Raw genomic sequence first — 16613 nt, 5'->3', positions numbered from 1 at the left:
CTTCATGCTTCCTGCTGCTGACCAACTTTATGGAGATGCAGATTTCATTTTCCAACAGGACTTGGCACCTGCACACAGTGCCAAAGCTACCAGTACCTGGTTTAAGGACCATGGTATCCCTGTTCTTAATTGGCCAGCAAACTCGCCTGAATTTAACCCCATAGAAAATCTATGGGGTATTGTGAAGAGGAAGATGCGATACGCCAGACCCAACAATTCAGAAGAGCTGAAGGCCACTATCAGAGCAACCTGGGCTCTCATAACACCTGAGCAGTGCCACAGACTGATGGACTCCATGCCACGCCGCATTGCTGCAGTAATCCAGGCAAAAGGAGCCCCAACTAAGTATTGAGTGCTGTACATGCTCATACTTTTCATGTTCATACTTTTCAGTTGGCCAACATTTCTAAAAATCCTTTTTTTGTATTGTTCTTAAGTAATATTCTAATTTTCTGAGATACTGAATTTGGGGTTTTCATTAGTTGTCGGTTATAATCATCAACATTAAAAGAAATAAACATTTGAAATATATCAGTCTGTGTGTAATGAATGAATATAATATACGAGTTTCACTTTTTGAATTGAATTACTGAAATAAATCAACTTTTTCATGATATTCTAATTTTATGACCAGCACCAGTATATACACATATATATAAGTGTGTGAGTGTGAGTGTGAGTGTGAGTGTGAGTGTGAGTGTATGCACCTTAAAAACTCATTCTTGTGTTTCCGTGTGTGTGTGGCTTAAGTGTTTTTATGTCTTTATTGCAGTGTTGGTTGCTACGGTTACCCAGCATATGTAAATTACAGGTACTTCTAAGTCTTTGTTGTTGTGTATGTCCTGTCTTTTTATACTAAGTACTGTTGACTCTTTATTGTGTGTACTTCATTGTTGTATCATGCTATCTATCTCTATCTATCTAATTTCTATTTAATATAACAAAGCATTTGGTTATACTTACCAAGAGCAAACTGTAATACAGAGGCAGTGCTTGTGTTCAGAGCCACTGAAATCTAAATTAATAACAGATATAACATATTGGTTAAAATTCCTCTTTTTGTTAAAATCTTAACCAACTTATTAATGAACATTTCTGTATGTCACTGTATCCCAGCCTTATGACTAAGGATTTGGGAAATTTTTAACAAAATCAGAACACTTTATTTGTCAATATAGTATGTGATCAGAGATGCAAAGGTGTTTATGAATTATTTCTGGTGTGATTGGTGTCATGGGATAGCTAACATGAGTACTACAAATTACAATTAAAATATTACAAGGTTTATTATAAAAATATATGACTTTACTATTAACAAAAAGACTTATTGTCTAGACACATAAAATAGTAATTATAAAAATCATAGATTAAAAAATATTAGTATGAATGACTAAAAACCTAAGCAAATAAAACATTCAGAAAGTATGGCAGACTTGGTCGGGCAGCCTACTTTTTAATATGACAGTGGTTCAAAGCATACAACCAAAACTGAAATCTTAATAAATATCTGATGCGAGACCTGAAGATGACAATTCACAGATGCTTGCCATCTAATCTGATGGAGCTTTGCAGGATCTTGCCATGAAAAATGGGATAAACTGTCTGTGTGTACAAAGCTTACTGCATCAGCTGCATTAATTATATTAATTTGAAATCAAATAAACAACACAATAAAATGTGCAAAAAGTCATGGGGTCTGAATACTTTCAAATCCACTGTAATTCTACGAGCATGTTGAATTTAATATTCTCACTATTTTGGGATGACAAGACAATAAGCCTTACTGTTTTATCATGTACACTGCATTCTGTTATACTGTTATAAAGCAAATTATAAATTACCAGCTCTCTCTGTCCAAGACGTTCACAAAAAGTGACTGCTTTACCATGCAACAACACACCACACTGTTCCCCCACCCGACAGTTACTACAGTCAGACCTGCAGTAAGAAAGAAAACATAGTTCAAGTCATATGATAAGTTAACATAATATGGACAAAATAAGTATACAGGTTGTCTTACGAACACCCACCAGATATTGGGATCCAACTCTCCTTCCTCATTAGAGTCAAAATCATCACGAAGAACTGCATGAATTCCATGAATTTCAGCTGTACAGCATAGCATTAAACATTAATTAATTAATTAAACATTAGATTTAGTTAATAGCAAAATACAGTGAAAGAAATAATGAGGATAAGTGCATGTTTGCTTACCCAAAGTAGGCCACACTGGAGATTCAGTAGGGGCTAAAACAAAGATAACAAAACAGTATCATATGCTATGCTATCAAGGAAAAACACATGACCTAATTGTAGCTAAAGTCAAGAAAATAAAAGATCATCAAACAAGCCAATTTAGTTTTACATTTCTTCACAAGCTTAATGTCTTGACTCAATGATTGTTTTATTTTGAATCTAGTGCCTGGATTAATAGTAAGTGACTATTATCATTTAAATGAAATTTTTTCTTTAGAATAATTATAATCTCAGTTATTTTGATGGCAGTGACACGTTTCATAGTATATAAAGCTCCCTTAAAAACAATCATATCAGTTGACAAGGCCTCTGTTATGAAGTTTTTACCTTATTTACATGAAATACACCAAAGAAAAGCACCAATGTTATTCTGTTTACATTTTGCGAAATATGCTATGACAAAGCAAGTAATGCTACACAATTTAATATTTAATTCAGCCACAGTATTGTTCCACCTTGGTTAAATATCTTTCACTCCATTTCTTTTTCATTCGTGCAAGTGATAATTTTTGCATCTTACACTTTATCTTGTAGCTGAAAGGGGCAATTGAAATCACTGCTGTATACTGTTAAATATGAAATAATGCTACCTGTTTGTTATGCAAGCCTGCCTTTTGCCAGCATGCTTCCTAGTTCTGTTTTTCACCCTTTTAGCATAGTTGGTACGCAAGTTTCAACTCTCTTTTTTTAGTTGTGTGACAGTCTTTTGTCTGGCTGGGGAGCCTTGCTTTTAGTTGACTGGTGGTAGTAGGAATTTTAAAGCTAGTAAGTGTTGCCTCAGAGTAAACTTTGCCTCATTAAATACCTTAGCCAAAGACAAATATTACGGCAAATATTAACAGACTGGATAAACGGCATAAATGCGTGAACAGGCTAACCAGCAGTTGGGTAAATTCTTGCAACTGTCAATTCTTTACTGTCATGAGAATCAGTCTGATTGGGCAAAAGTTCTCCCCTAGGCTGAGATGGCTCAAGACTCATTGTTTAGCTTTTCCAATTCTTCTTTTCAGTGTTTTCTTGGTTGCCAACCCCATCTTATGCCCTGGTCAACCCCTCTCATTCCCTGGTCTGTTTCACCCTGTGATGTTCACCTGTGTATATTTAAAAGCACACCACTCTAGGTAAGAACCAATGGCCAATTATAAGCAGTGAGAGACCATCTATAGAGGAGCATTAAAGTCCTGGAGTCCAAAATGGATTATAAAATTAACACGGTGACAAGGCTATAAAAAGAAGTACATCTGGAGATGCAAGAGTTGGAAAAGTCTATGGTGAACTTTAGGGATGTCACAATTTCAGGACCAAAACAGACTATGCTAGCCTCTGATCACTTCAAAAAAGAAGCAAAGAAGTGAAAAATTCAAGGGAAGGGCACATACAATTCAAGACTCCTATAAAAAAGGCATGAGACAAACCCTGTTAGTTTTATTAAGAAATGTAAGTTTTTAGCCGTAAGTCCTTTGAGTGATGCTGAAATTCTTGCTGCCCATCAATTCTTTATGGAACTGCAAAAGGCTGGTGGAGTGAAAATCATTAAGAAATTGTACCAGATTTAAAGCTGTTTGCATAAGAGTCTTCTTAACCGGCGACTATGAAGCAGAGGTGCAAGAAAGACTGTGAGATAGGAGACAAGGAGTTCAAGAAAGTATTTGAAATTTTGCTTTTCAGTACAGAGCATTATGCTTTTGCTGGAAAAAGAGACATTGTGAGTTACTGCAAGCAGTTTGAAGAAATTGCAAGGGGCACAGACAGCACTTTTGAAAAGCTGGTAAAGATGGGATCGTTGTCATGTCATGTCAACAAACAAAGTCATTTATGCTCCCCTCGATGATGAGAGAACAGGATGTGGCAGCTATAGTAAACACTGGAAGCTCTTTTGTTTATCCAAAAAGCCTGGTGGGAAAACGTAAATGTAAAGTCCAGTAAAGGAAAGACCTTCCCACTGGCCAGTAGTCTCCATCAAAAGGCAAAAAAAGTGGAGTTGAGATGAGATGCCGACTACATGGTCAAGTCTGCTCTCACTTGTATAAGAGGAAATCAGGATCTTGACTCTTTTGTCAATTTTGGTCTGTAAGAATTGTTCTAGACTTTCAAAACGACTCCTTTACTTTGTCAATACTGGCAAACAATTTGCATTCTTCCAAGACAACAAGCATCTGGCTCACAACAACCTGTATATGGATCTGGGAACTATACAAGTAAGGACCCAGAAACTCAACACTGTATCAAAGATCTAGTAAAAAAGGCAGGCATTAGCCATCAAGTCAAGACAAACAAGTTACACAACCTCTTGTCAAAGTTGGTCCTCTGTCTTCTGTCTGTACCAGTGTTACCACCACCAATAAAATGCCAATCCGACAATGTCCTTAGAGAGTCACCATAAAGAAACCACTGCTGATTGAAAGAGAGGTCAAGACCATTCAAGAAAAAAGGGGGTTATCCTACCATCTAAAGTCTAGAGAGCATGCAGAAAACAGTGTGCATATGAGCTTGATTGTAGTGCCACTGCTTAGCTGTTGCTGGGTACATGTATGGTGTAAATTAAAAATTCTCCTGAGCACACACATTGTCCCCAAGCAATATTTAATTATGCTCTTCTGTTTCAAAGTAAGCATATAGAGAGGAGTTAAGGAAAATACTGAAAACTGTTACTGTGTGGGATGATCACATGCATACGCCAGTGCAGACATCAAGCAGTCACTGTCAACTCATTCCCCTGCAAAAACAATAGCTGAATATCAGGTGTAGCCTTCATTGTGTGCAGCGATTGTTCTCGTATCACACAGTCAAGTACTTTTGATAGGAGTGGGTCTGCTCTGGTTGCTTATTTGATCTGGTGAGCTGTGACAGGTGCATTCTCCACCATCTGGAAATAGAAAATATTCTGGTCATTTTGTTTTGGAAAGTCAGGCAGTGGAAGTCTTGACAAGCCATCTGCGTTGCCATGAGCTGATGATTGTCTATATTCAATGTTGTATTCAATGTTCACCAAGAATAAGTGCCCATCGCTCCAGTCTGCTTGCTGCGAGCCCGAAAATCAATGTGAGAGGACGATGGTCTGTCAATAATGTGAATTTGCGCCTGAAAAGATACGTATGAAATTTCTTCACACCAAAAACGATTCCTAGCACCTTTTTTCGATCTGGGGATATTTTGACTCTGCTTTATTTAGAGTTCTAGATGCAAAGGCAATCGGCTTCTCTTCTTCAGTTCATGATATATGAGAAAATACAGCCCCAACACCATACAGGGATGTGTCACACGCCAAATGGAGGGGCAAAGAGGGGTCAAAATGAGTCAACACAGTTTTATTTTTAAGAGCTGCCTCTGCTTTCTTAAAAGCCATGTCACACCCTTTGGACCATTTCCATGTTTTTCTCTTACAGAGTAGTTCATCCTTTCTAGCAAGGTTATAGCAAGGTATCCAACTGTGGTCTGAACAGTCCATAATAGTTCAGAAGGCAGAGGAATGACCTGAGTTGGCTGACATACTCTCTGGAACAGGGACTTCCTCAATTCCCCTTACCTTTGATGGGGCAGTATGTAGGCCATCAACATTAATGACATGGCCTAAGTATTCCACAGAGGACTTAAAAAAGTCACACTTTTCTTACGTACACATAGACAATACTCTTCCAGTTTTCCCAGTCCTCTGTCTAGGTTAGCCAGGTGCTCATCGTCATTTTTACCAGTGACAAGAATGTCATCAAGGTAACACCGCACCCCTGAAAGACCACTTAGAATCTGGTCCATGGCTTGTTGGAATAACAATCCATGTGATTCTAAAGGGTAAACGACAGTATCCAAACAAACCTCTATAAGCGTTAATGGTGAGTTACTTCTGTGAGCTCTCTTCCACACGCATTTGTAAGTAAGCTTGGCTGAGATCTTGATAAATATCTTGACACCAGCCAACTCTGCAAAAAAAATCTTCAATAACAGGGAGAGGGTACTGTTCAGTTACTAGTACTGGATTAATGGTAACTTTGAAAATGACCACACAAGCAGACAGAGCCATCTTGCTTAAGGGGTGGCCCATTCACTATAGGTTACAAGTGCCAAAACACCAAGTTCTAGCAGGCATTCAATATCAGCATCTACCTTTGGTTTAAGAGCATAGGGAACACTCCTTGCTTTCAGAAACTTAAGCTGATGCTTTGATCCCTTTGATCACAGTTCATCTCTAAATACACACTGTTGCCTTTTAGTAATGCTGACAAGCCAAATTCTTCAGCTGATACTGACTGACTGTCGCATTTGTGTACATAAATGAACAGAGTGGCTTTCTGTCCATTTAGCTCAACCTGAACTTCTGCTTTACCAAGCACTAAGACAGCCTTACCCCCAGATATTGTGTCTGAGAATTACATGGTGTAGCTTTTCCTTGTAAAGTTTCTCTGTTATTAATAAAACAGCTGATCCTGTTAATATCTTAATATCTTGATGGGTAGCTCATTTTTGATGTCATTTTCACTGCTGGTTACTTGTCTCTCCCCTACAGAATGCAGGTTTTTCTTTTAATTATGCCAATTTGCAATTTTTCCTTTTCTATTTAGTTTGGGTTGAATTCTTCTGTTTAGAAGCCTTGCAAGTCCATTCTTTTGCCCAACAACTGGTGGCCCATTTTTTTTATACCGATAGCACTGCTTTATCCTGTCTGACCGCCACATTGTGTATTCTAGCTGCAGCACCCATTTGCTGTGCCTCTTTTGCCACTAGCTTTCTGTATTGCCTCACTCCTCAATCCACACATCAGCCTGTCATGGAGGGAGTCATCCAAGTTATCTTTGAAATCACAATATTCAGTGAGCTTCTTTAATACTGCAAGATTTTGTGCTATGAATTCTCCATCTGATTTGTTTCGTTTGTGAAACCTAAACTGCTCTGCAATTTGCTATGGTTTGGGTGAGCAGTGTGAGTCTAGAGCTTTCACAACGTCTGCATATAACATGTTACCAGGTTCATCCTCAGCACATACGGAAGACCATAGCTGCGTCTGAAATCGCATACTTACAGAGTACGTACTAGATTTGAGGAAGTACGCACCACTCGGATGGTAAAGAAGTACGCGCTTTTCAGTACAGAAGCCATCTTACCAACGTCAAGTGATGACGTGAGGACGTGATGACGTAGTATCACCACAGTTATAGACCGTGTGCTCATTACAAGCCCCACTCGCCAAACTTTTGGATATTTACCGTCTTTTTGCGCTAATCATAACGTTATTTAGGGTTGTACGCAATAATAACATTTTTATTTTGTTTATCTTACTTACACTTGTAAACAGAGGACACTCCATTTTCCGCCATCTTTCTTGTTTCTTCTTCCGCATCGAACGCCTACGCAGCTTCAGTTGAATTATCGGATACATTAGTGAACCGAAAGTGTGCATCGTCAAACATGGCTGCCCAAAAAGTAGGTCATCCGGGTACTTCTCGTGTACCTTTTTATGTATACTATGTATTCGGACATACTACCTCTCTCCAGAGCATCTACCATCACAGAGTCCACAGGAGAGCTGCGTCCATCATCAAAGACCCCACCCACCCCCAACATGGACTATTCACACTTCTACCCTCAGGCCGGAGATACAGAAGTGTGAAATGCAGGACAACAAGACTAAAGATCTCTTTCTTTCCCACAGCTATCAGACTCTTAAACAGCTGAGCTGATTATTCATAGACACTATCACACTTGCACACAATACTTGCACTATACCACATATGACTGTTTACAGGTCTACATACAGCTGCACATGTATGTTTACACTACTGTCTTTACATTTTGCACATGTAACTATATTGTCTGATTGCAATATATCTGCTCTTTTCTTGCACAATGTACATAACTTATACTCAGCGTGTTTTTTTTTTTTACTATATCTAACTTTTATTTCTTAATTTTATTTTATTTTATTATTATCTTTGTACTTTGTTACATCATGTGTGGACAGCAAAATAAGAATTTCATTGTACAGGGAAACACGTTTCCTACTGTACATATGACAATAAAGCTTTGAAAATGAAAATGTTGAAAATGAAATACTAACCGCTCTCGCGTACTGCTTTCGCGTACTATTGAGTATGGAAGTATACGATTTCAGATGCAGCTCATGTTTCCTTCCCAATATTTTTCTGCCATTTTAACCAAACAATAGAAGGCATTAATTAATTATTTTTGCCCACATCTGTATAATGTATAATTTTGTGTTTGGCAAAGTTTAAGTTTTCTCATTAGTTTTTTCATCATTCCAATTTCTCCACATTCTCATCGTAGTTTACTGGCATTAATAAAAAAATAAAGTACATTCTGAAGCTTGGACAAACTGCTTTTTGTTGTTGGGCCATTTGGTAACATGCAAGAAATACAAAATCTCTTATTTGAATTCCTTAAAATTACAAAGAAATGTATTTTATTGCTTTGGCTGATCAACTAGAATGTGTTTTGTAAATAAAACAAATGTAGTATTTGATGCCTGCAAAACAGTATCTATTTGCTGTACAATAATGTGATTTTTATAAACTGTAGATAATGCTGAAAACCTGTCACCATGGTATGCACTCAATAACTCATTAAACACCCATCAAATTACTATACAATTTAGAAACCACATATCTGTAGAAGTTGGGACATTGATTTTGTTAACTTTCTTGAACCTTTATTTAACTGACAAAAGTACAAAGAACTGAATTGTATTTTGTAAATATAAACAAATTTGAAAAAATATGATATGAAGATATATAAATAGATAGATATATAAAATATTAAGAAAGTTTGGGCAATGGCATACCACCTTTACTATTTCCTATCCAATTCTTTAGTGTTTGGGATCTGCAGGTATTAATTGTGGTGAGGAGTACCAAGACAACTGTCTCTTGCCTACAGTCAAGCATGGTGGTGGTAGCATCATGGTCTTGGGCTGCATGAGTGTTGCCAGCACTGGGGAGCTGCAGTTCGTTGTGGGAAACATGAATTCCAACATGTACTGTGACATTCTGAAACAGAGCATGATCCCCTCCCTTCAAAAACTGGGCCACATGGCAGTTTTCCAACACAATAACGACCCCAAACACACCTCCAAGATGACAACTGCCTTGCTGAGGAAGCTGAAGGTAAAGGTGATGGACTAAACCCAATTGAGCACCTGTGGGGCATTCTCAAGTGGAAGGTGGAGGAGTTCAAGGTGTCTAACATCCACCAGCTCCGTGATGTTATCATGGAGGAGTGGAAGAGGATTCCAGTAGCAACCTGTGCAGCTCTGGTGAATTCCATGCCCAAGAGGGTTAAGGCAGTTCTAGATAATAATGGTGGTCACACAAAATATTGACACTTTGGGCACAATCTGGACATGTTCACTGTGGGGGTAGTCACTTATGTTGCCAGCTATTTAGACATTAATGGCTGTGTGTTGAGTTATTTTCAGAAGACATTAAATATAATATAATATATAATGATATAATGAAATATTTGCAGAAATGTGAGGGGTGTACTCACTTTTGTGAGATACTGTATGTCGTATCTTCACACATATGCAAGTCACCCATTCAGTGAATACTGATGCACCACCACAATAACTATGTGCTTTCGCACCATTTGCTGATAAGTCACCATTTTCTTAACAGGACCTTAAGAAAACTTGACGTAAATTTTTTCTCAAAACTGAATTGTTAGGATACATGACCACACACAGTTTTCACTGTCTTTCACTGTCCATCTGGGATAAGCTTGGGCCAAGGAAACCTAGTGCTGTTTCTGCAGAGAATTGACATGTGATTTTCTCTTTGAGTACAGAGTTTGAGGTTGCATTTCTTCATGCAGCAGGGATGTTAAGTGACAGTGGTTTTCCGAAGTACTAATGAGCCCATGTGGCTAAATTTATCACAGTAGCATGACTGTTTGAAAGTCCGAAGGTCACACATATTTAGGAGTGTTTTTCACCCAAACTACAGCTAAAAAGAAAAAAACCCTGTGAGTCTGCGAGAGTGGGGGTGCAAGAACACTCCTCGGTAGATCACACGGCAATAGACCATGGAGCAGACGTGACCATAAATCAAATTATCAGTACAACAATTATTGGATCAACAACACTGGCAGGACACAAGCTACAAAGCTGCATCTGTGGCTGGAAAAGATAACAGAGAAGGGCCTCAAGATCCACCAGGGCAGGAAAAAGTGCCTGACTGAGCCCAGGGAGGGGGCTCGCATTGACCATAGACCACTGAAGTCGTGTCATCATTTTGCAGTCCACGCCATGTTGTTATGCCCATATTTGGTAACCCGGGTCTAAGAGAAATTTTAAATGGGAAAAATGAATGGAGATTTCGAAAATTGTCTCTCTCACATCCTGTAGTCATAAAAAATGTTCCAAAGCTGTTACGTTTTGTTTTCTGGAGATTCTTCTGTCTATTATCACTGGATCCTCTGAATTATGAAGTCGTTAAAGAGTCAAAATATGAATATTGCTACATGTAAACTAATGCTACTGCGTACTGAATTGACATTACTAAACTTGAAGCCTCTTAAATAACCGCACGAAGCAGCATGAATTACCAGTGTAACAGTGTAGTGATATTCACAAGTTTTAGTTTATATTTTTAGTAGCTAGCTACATTAAAGTAGAAAGCAATACTCACTGCTTGCTTTAACAAGCCCTACAAGATGACCTGCACTGAGGCTACACTGCTCAACATGACCTGACTGAAAGTGGTTTTAACCTCTTTTAATACTTTTGTGATCATCCTTTAAAAAGGAGGACAAACCACAAAGCGATACGACCACCATAGTACGCCTTGCTTTGGTGTAGTTCAGTGACGTCTAATTAATGCGCAGTAGCATTAGCTTTCGTGTAGCATTATTAGTATTACGACCCTTTAACAACCTCGTAATTCAGAGGATCCAGTGATGTACAGGAGAAAAATGTACATAGGACAAAACGTACAGGGTTCTGAACATGTTTATTTAGCACAGGATGCGTTAGAGCCGATTTTTTGAAAATCCCATTCTCCAAATATGGGCATATGAGGACTACAGAATGACGCACGACTTCAGTGGTCTATTACTTCTTTAGAGGTAGATCGGGGCTTCAATCGAATAAGTCGAATGAAGCTCAGCCTAGTGCAGACCCACCAACAGTCAGGAGCCCAGAGCCCATCGATCTACAGCCAGCAGCAGAGAGGAAGATGGAGGGATGGAATCCTCTAATCTTGTTGCCCAAATCCTGCCAGAAAAAAGATTGGGAGACCATTAACACAGGCCTTGTTCATCTTCTAAAAGGTTTGAAAGGAGATGTTTAAAGAAAACTGTAAAAATTTAAGAGATCATGGGGCAGAGAGATTCTGGGTGAGAATGATAAATCAGAGGGCAAAGAAGGAAATCATCCCAGTTCAAGTCCAGGAGACAGGAAGAGTGACTTGTGAAAGAAAGGAGGCACCTGAGAAAGCAGTGGAAAGAGTCCACAGAAGAGGAAAGGAAAGGTTTCGAGGCATCGCAGGGCACTTGAGGAAGCAACATATGAAAAAAGAGAAAACAAGGAGTGCCTTCTTCAGAGACCCCTACAAGTTTGTCAAAAGCCTCTTTGTTAAGGAGTAAACTGGGACCCTTAAAGTACAAATAAGGGAGCTGGAGGAGAACTGTTCCAGTTACAAAAGGCCAAGAAGAAAAAGAAAGACCTACATGTGGTTTTCCTAGACCTAGCCAATGCATTTGTATTTACTGTGGACAGCTTTTAGCTTCTGTCATGTCCCAAAGACCATAGTAAGAGTTGTCATAGCCTACTTTTAGAACTTCTAGTTTTGTGTTACAACACATATTGGTACGACCACCTGGCAGCACCTTGAAAAAAGCATAATGGTGAACTGTACCATCTCTTCATGGGTATTTACAATGGCAATTAAGCTCATTATTCGAGCATCACAGTAAGTGGGTAAAGAGGAAGGTTTGAAAAATGGGCTGCGTCTTCCTCCAAATAGGGTATTGGATGACATGTTAACAGTCACGACAACAAAAGGATGCACCAGGCGACTGTTCTGTAAACTTCAGGAGAACAATATTTGGGCATGAATGGAGATTAAATCCATTAAATCCCGCACCATCTTCATCATAAAAGGGTGGCTTATCAATGAGAGGTTATGCATCAATGGCAAACTAGTACCATAGTGCAAGACTTAATAGGTTTTTCCAAGACTACTGGTATAACTCAGATCTCAAAGACACTCACCAGGTGAAACAGCTCAGGCTGGATATAAATCAATAGCCTCAAAGAAAAAAAACTGGATTATGTTTGATGATACTGCTATTTTCTGTAGTCCTTTTGATGGGGAAACATTGCCTTTCTCAACAAAAAAAAGATTTTTTGTTGTTATTCATCTGTATGATGTTTTACATTTTAATTTGGCTAATAACTCTGCCTGGGGTCTGAAATTATTTTCTTCTTAAACTTATCAAATATAATTTCAAAAACTACTTTGTCTTACAACTTTAACTGAACTAAAACAGGTAAGCAGTGTATGATTTAGGTCTACCTTATGTGGCTAAAGACTAGTACGAGCGAATCTTTGTGACATCTAAAAGGCAGGAAATAATACGACCGAATGGAAGTCTGGAAGAAGAGTCGCACAAATAGGCATACCTTGTACCAGCGTGTTTTAAAAAATTTAAGCATGCTATAAAATAAATTGGACATATCTAGAAACAGTCATGAACGGAGGGTTCTGGAATTTGATTGATTGCAAAGAATTTATTTTCTTTTTGGTCACTGCAGTCAGATGTCTGGTGCTCCCCGTTTCTAGGTATAAGTAAGTCAAACAGGTATGGCACTTTTAGTAAAATGTTATAGTGGTCAAATATCCAGTGTGCTGTGCTTCTAGTGTTAAACAGCTCAGGGTTTTATGAAACAGCAAGAAATACTTTCACCTAGTTACTTAGTTTTATGTCTGTGTTTTGCTTCTGTCTAGTCATACAAACAATTGGTCTCATTGCTCATTTGTCTCTTTGAAATAGTTAGCGATAAACAGGGTCAAAGTTTAATTAGATTAAACTCTAAATGGAGGGACATGTTACGGGGAGTGGGTGGAGGTGGTGGATCCAAGTGGGAATGCTTGGTGTGTGTGTATATTTTTTTGCTTTTATTTAAGTGTAGAATTGGAGTAAGCTTTTGTATATTACATAAACCTGTATGTATAAATGTATGAAGAGGATGGAAATATATAGTCATGTGAAAAAGTTAGAACACCCTATGAGAGATGGAGCTTATATCATTAAAGAAATAAAACTGAAAAAATGACTTTTATACACAAGTTGTAAAATGTAATGAACAAAAATGAAAATGTATCGTGAGGAAAAAGTTAGGACACCCTATGCCCTAATAGCTGGTATTTCCCCCTTTGGCTGAAATAACCTCAATTAGACGTTTCATATAACCATCTACCAGTCACTGACATCGACTGGAAGAAAGTTTTTCCCACTCCTCCATGCAAAATTTCTTCAGCTGTGTGAGGTTTGATGGGTTTCTTGCATGGAGAGCCCATTTCAAATCACCCCACAGCATCTCAATAGGATCAAGATCCGGGCTTTGACTTGGCCATTCCAGAACTCTCCATTTCTCTGCAGTCTGCTAATGGGCAGAACTTGCTAGGACGGCCTGACCTGGCCATGTCGGCTGTTGTTTAAAATGTTTACCACTTTTTTAGGGACTTTTTTAAGCATAAAATCATCATTTCTGAAACCGAACTGGTATCTCCACATAGCACAGTCACTTTATATATTCATATTAATTTATTTTATTATTTATCTTGAAATCCATACTTTTAAATTGTACTGGTTATTGTGTAAATATCCATATGCTTATGTAAATACGTTTGCTTCTTCTTAAATATCCATATGCTTAATTTTGCTTCTTCTTTTTTATCTTTCGGAGAGTGTCAAACAAAATTTTGTTGTACGCAAGTATAATGACAATAAAGGTTCTTCTTCTTCTTCTTCTTGTTGCTGACAGTGGAATGGCTGATTTCTAATTGTTTTGAGATCTTTTTAAATCCCTTCCCAGACCCATATGCATCTATAACCTGACAGCCTCAGAAAGCTCTTTAGATCTCACCATGGTGATACCACTCACTTCAATCAACAATCAAGAGCAAACCAAACTAATGTCTGAGGTTTGAATAATACTCCAATGCCCTCTAACGATGGTCTAATCATTGCAGCTGATGTGGTGCACCTGATTCTAATTTTAGACATTTTAAGTAGCAATAAATGTGGGGGTGTCCTAACTTTTTCCTCACAATAAATTTAAATTTTTGTTCATTACATTTTACAAATTGTTTAGTAATTTCTAAAAAAAAAAATTATTTAGTTATATAAGCTCCATCTCTCAATACTGTTTAAATTAAGCTCAAATGTTTATATGTTTAAAAATGTTCAAAAAGACAAAGGTTTTCAAGGGATGTCCTAGCTTTTTCACATGACTGTATATATAAGCATATAATAATAAGAAAAAAAATGACAATAACAATAATAAATGTTAACTTTGTTGGTTTAGCTTGTGCTGGATTCAAACCGCCAACCTCTAACCCAGGGGTCACCAACCTTTTTGAAACTGAGAGCTACTTTAAGGGTACTAATCAATATGAAGGGCTCCTTGTTTGATACAAACTTCCTGAATAACAAAGTTGCACATTTCACCTTTAATGATAATATTATTATTATTATTATTATTATTAATAATAATAATAATAATATTAATAAATATTTATAAGTGAAGAGACTATATATACAAATGATCAGTTACTTAAGATATATATATATATATATATATATATATATATATATATATATATATATATATATATATATATATATATATATACAGTGTATCACAAAAGTGAGTACACCCCTCACATTTCTGCAAATATTTCATTATATCTTTTCATGGAAAAACACTATAGACATGAAACTTGGATATAACTTAGAGTAGTCAGTGTACAACTTGTATAGCAGTGTAGATTTACTGTCTTCTGAAAATAACTCAAAACACAGCCATTAATGTCTAAATGGCTGGCAACATAAGTGAGTACACCCCACAGTGAACATGTCCAAATTGTGCCCAAAGTGTCAATATTTTGTGTGACCACCATTATTATCCAGCACTGCCTTAACCCTCCTGGGCATGAAATTCACCAGAGCTGCACAGGTCGCTACTGGAATCCTCTTCCACTCCTCCATGATGACATCACGGAGCTGGTGGATGTTAGACACCTTGAACTCCTCCACCTTCCACTTGAGGATGCGCCACAGGTGCTCAATTGGGTTTAGTCCATCACCTTTACCTTCAGCTTCCTCAGCAAGGCAGTTGTCATCTTGGAGGTTGTGTTCGGGGTCGTTATCCTGTTGGAAAACTGCCATGAGGCCCAGTTTTCGAAGGGAGGGGATCATGCTCTGTTTCAGAATGTCACAGTACATGTTGGAATTTATGTTTCCCTCAATGAACTGCAGCTCCCCAGTGCCAGCAACACTCATGCAGCCCAAGACCATGATGCTACCACCACCATGCTTGGCTGTAGGCAAGATACAGTTGTCTTGGTACTTCTCACCAGGGCACCGCCACACATGCTGGACACCATCTGAGCCAAACAAGTTTATCTTGGTCTCGTCAGACCACAGGGCATTCCAGTAATCCATGTTCTTGGACTGCTTGTCTTCAGCAAACTGTTTTCGGGCTTTCTTGTGCGTCAGCTTCCTTCTGGGATGACGACCATGCAGACCGAGTTGATGCAGTGTGCGGCGTATGGTCTGAGCACTGACAGGCTGACCTCCCACGTCTTCAACCTCTGCAGCAATGCTGGCAGCACTCATGTGTCTATTTTTTAAAGCCAACCTCTGGATATGACGCCGAACACGTGGACTCAACTTCTTTGGTCGACCCTGGCGAAGCCTGTTCCGAGTGGAACCTGTCCTGGAAAACCGCTGTATGACCTTGGCCACCATGCTGTAGCTCAGTTTCAGGGTGTTAGCAATCTTCTTATAGCCCAGGCCATCTTTGTGGAGAGCAACAATTCTATTTCTCACATCCTCAGAGAGTTCTTTGCCATGAGGTGCCATGTTGAATATCCAGTGGCCAGTATGAGAGAATTGTACCCAAAACACCAAATTTAACAGCCCTGCTCCCCATTTACACCTGGGACCTTGACACATGACACCAGGGAGGGACAACGACACATTTGGGCACAATTTGGACATGTTCACTGTGGGGTGTACTCACTTATGTTGCCAGCCATTTAGACATTAATGGCTGTGTGTTGAGTTATTTTCAGAAGACAGTAAATCTACACTGCTATACAAGTTGTACACTGACTACTCTAAGT

At 38.4% G+C, this 16613-nt stretch overlaps 1 protein-coding gene across 1 annotated transcript in view; it reads right to left on the bottom strand.

Moving 5' to 3' along the window:
• The window catches only part of reln (reelin), a 360462-nt gene that overhangs the window by 291753 nt on the left and 52096 nt on the right, over positions 1 to 16613 (bottom strand). The window contains exons 5-8 of the mRNA XM_063004091.1: positions 2215 to 2247; positions 2031 to 2109; positions 1842 to 1938; positions 964 to 1015 (exon numbers count right to left, since the gene is read on the bottom strand). Of these exons, the coding sequence (XP_062860161.1) occupies positions 964 to 1015; positions 1842 to 1938; positions 2031 to 2109; positions 2215 to 2247 (261 nt within the window). The remainder of the gene's footprint in view (positions 1 to 963; positions 1016 to 1841; positions 1939 to 2030; positions 2110 to 2214; positions 2248 to 16613) is intronic.

Source organism: Trichomycterus rosablanca, chromosome 11, assembly GCF_030014385.1.
Source record: "Trichomycterus rosablanca isolate fTriRos1 chromosome 11, fTriRos1.hap1, whole genome shotgun sequence".
Taxonomy (NCBI): Eukaryota; Metazoa; Chordata; class Actinopteri; order Siluriformes; family Trichomycteridae; genus Trichomycterus; species Trichomycterus rosablanca.
This window is presented reverse-complemented; position numbering and strand designations above follow the sequence as displayed.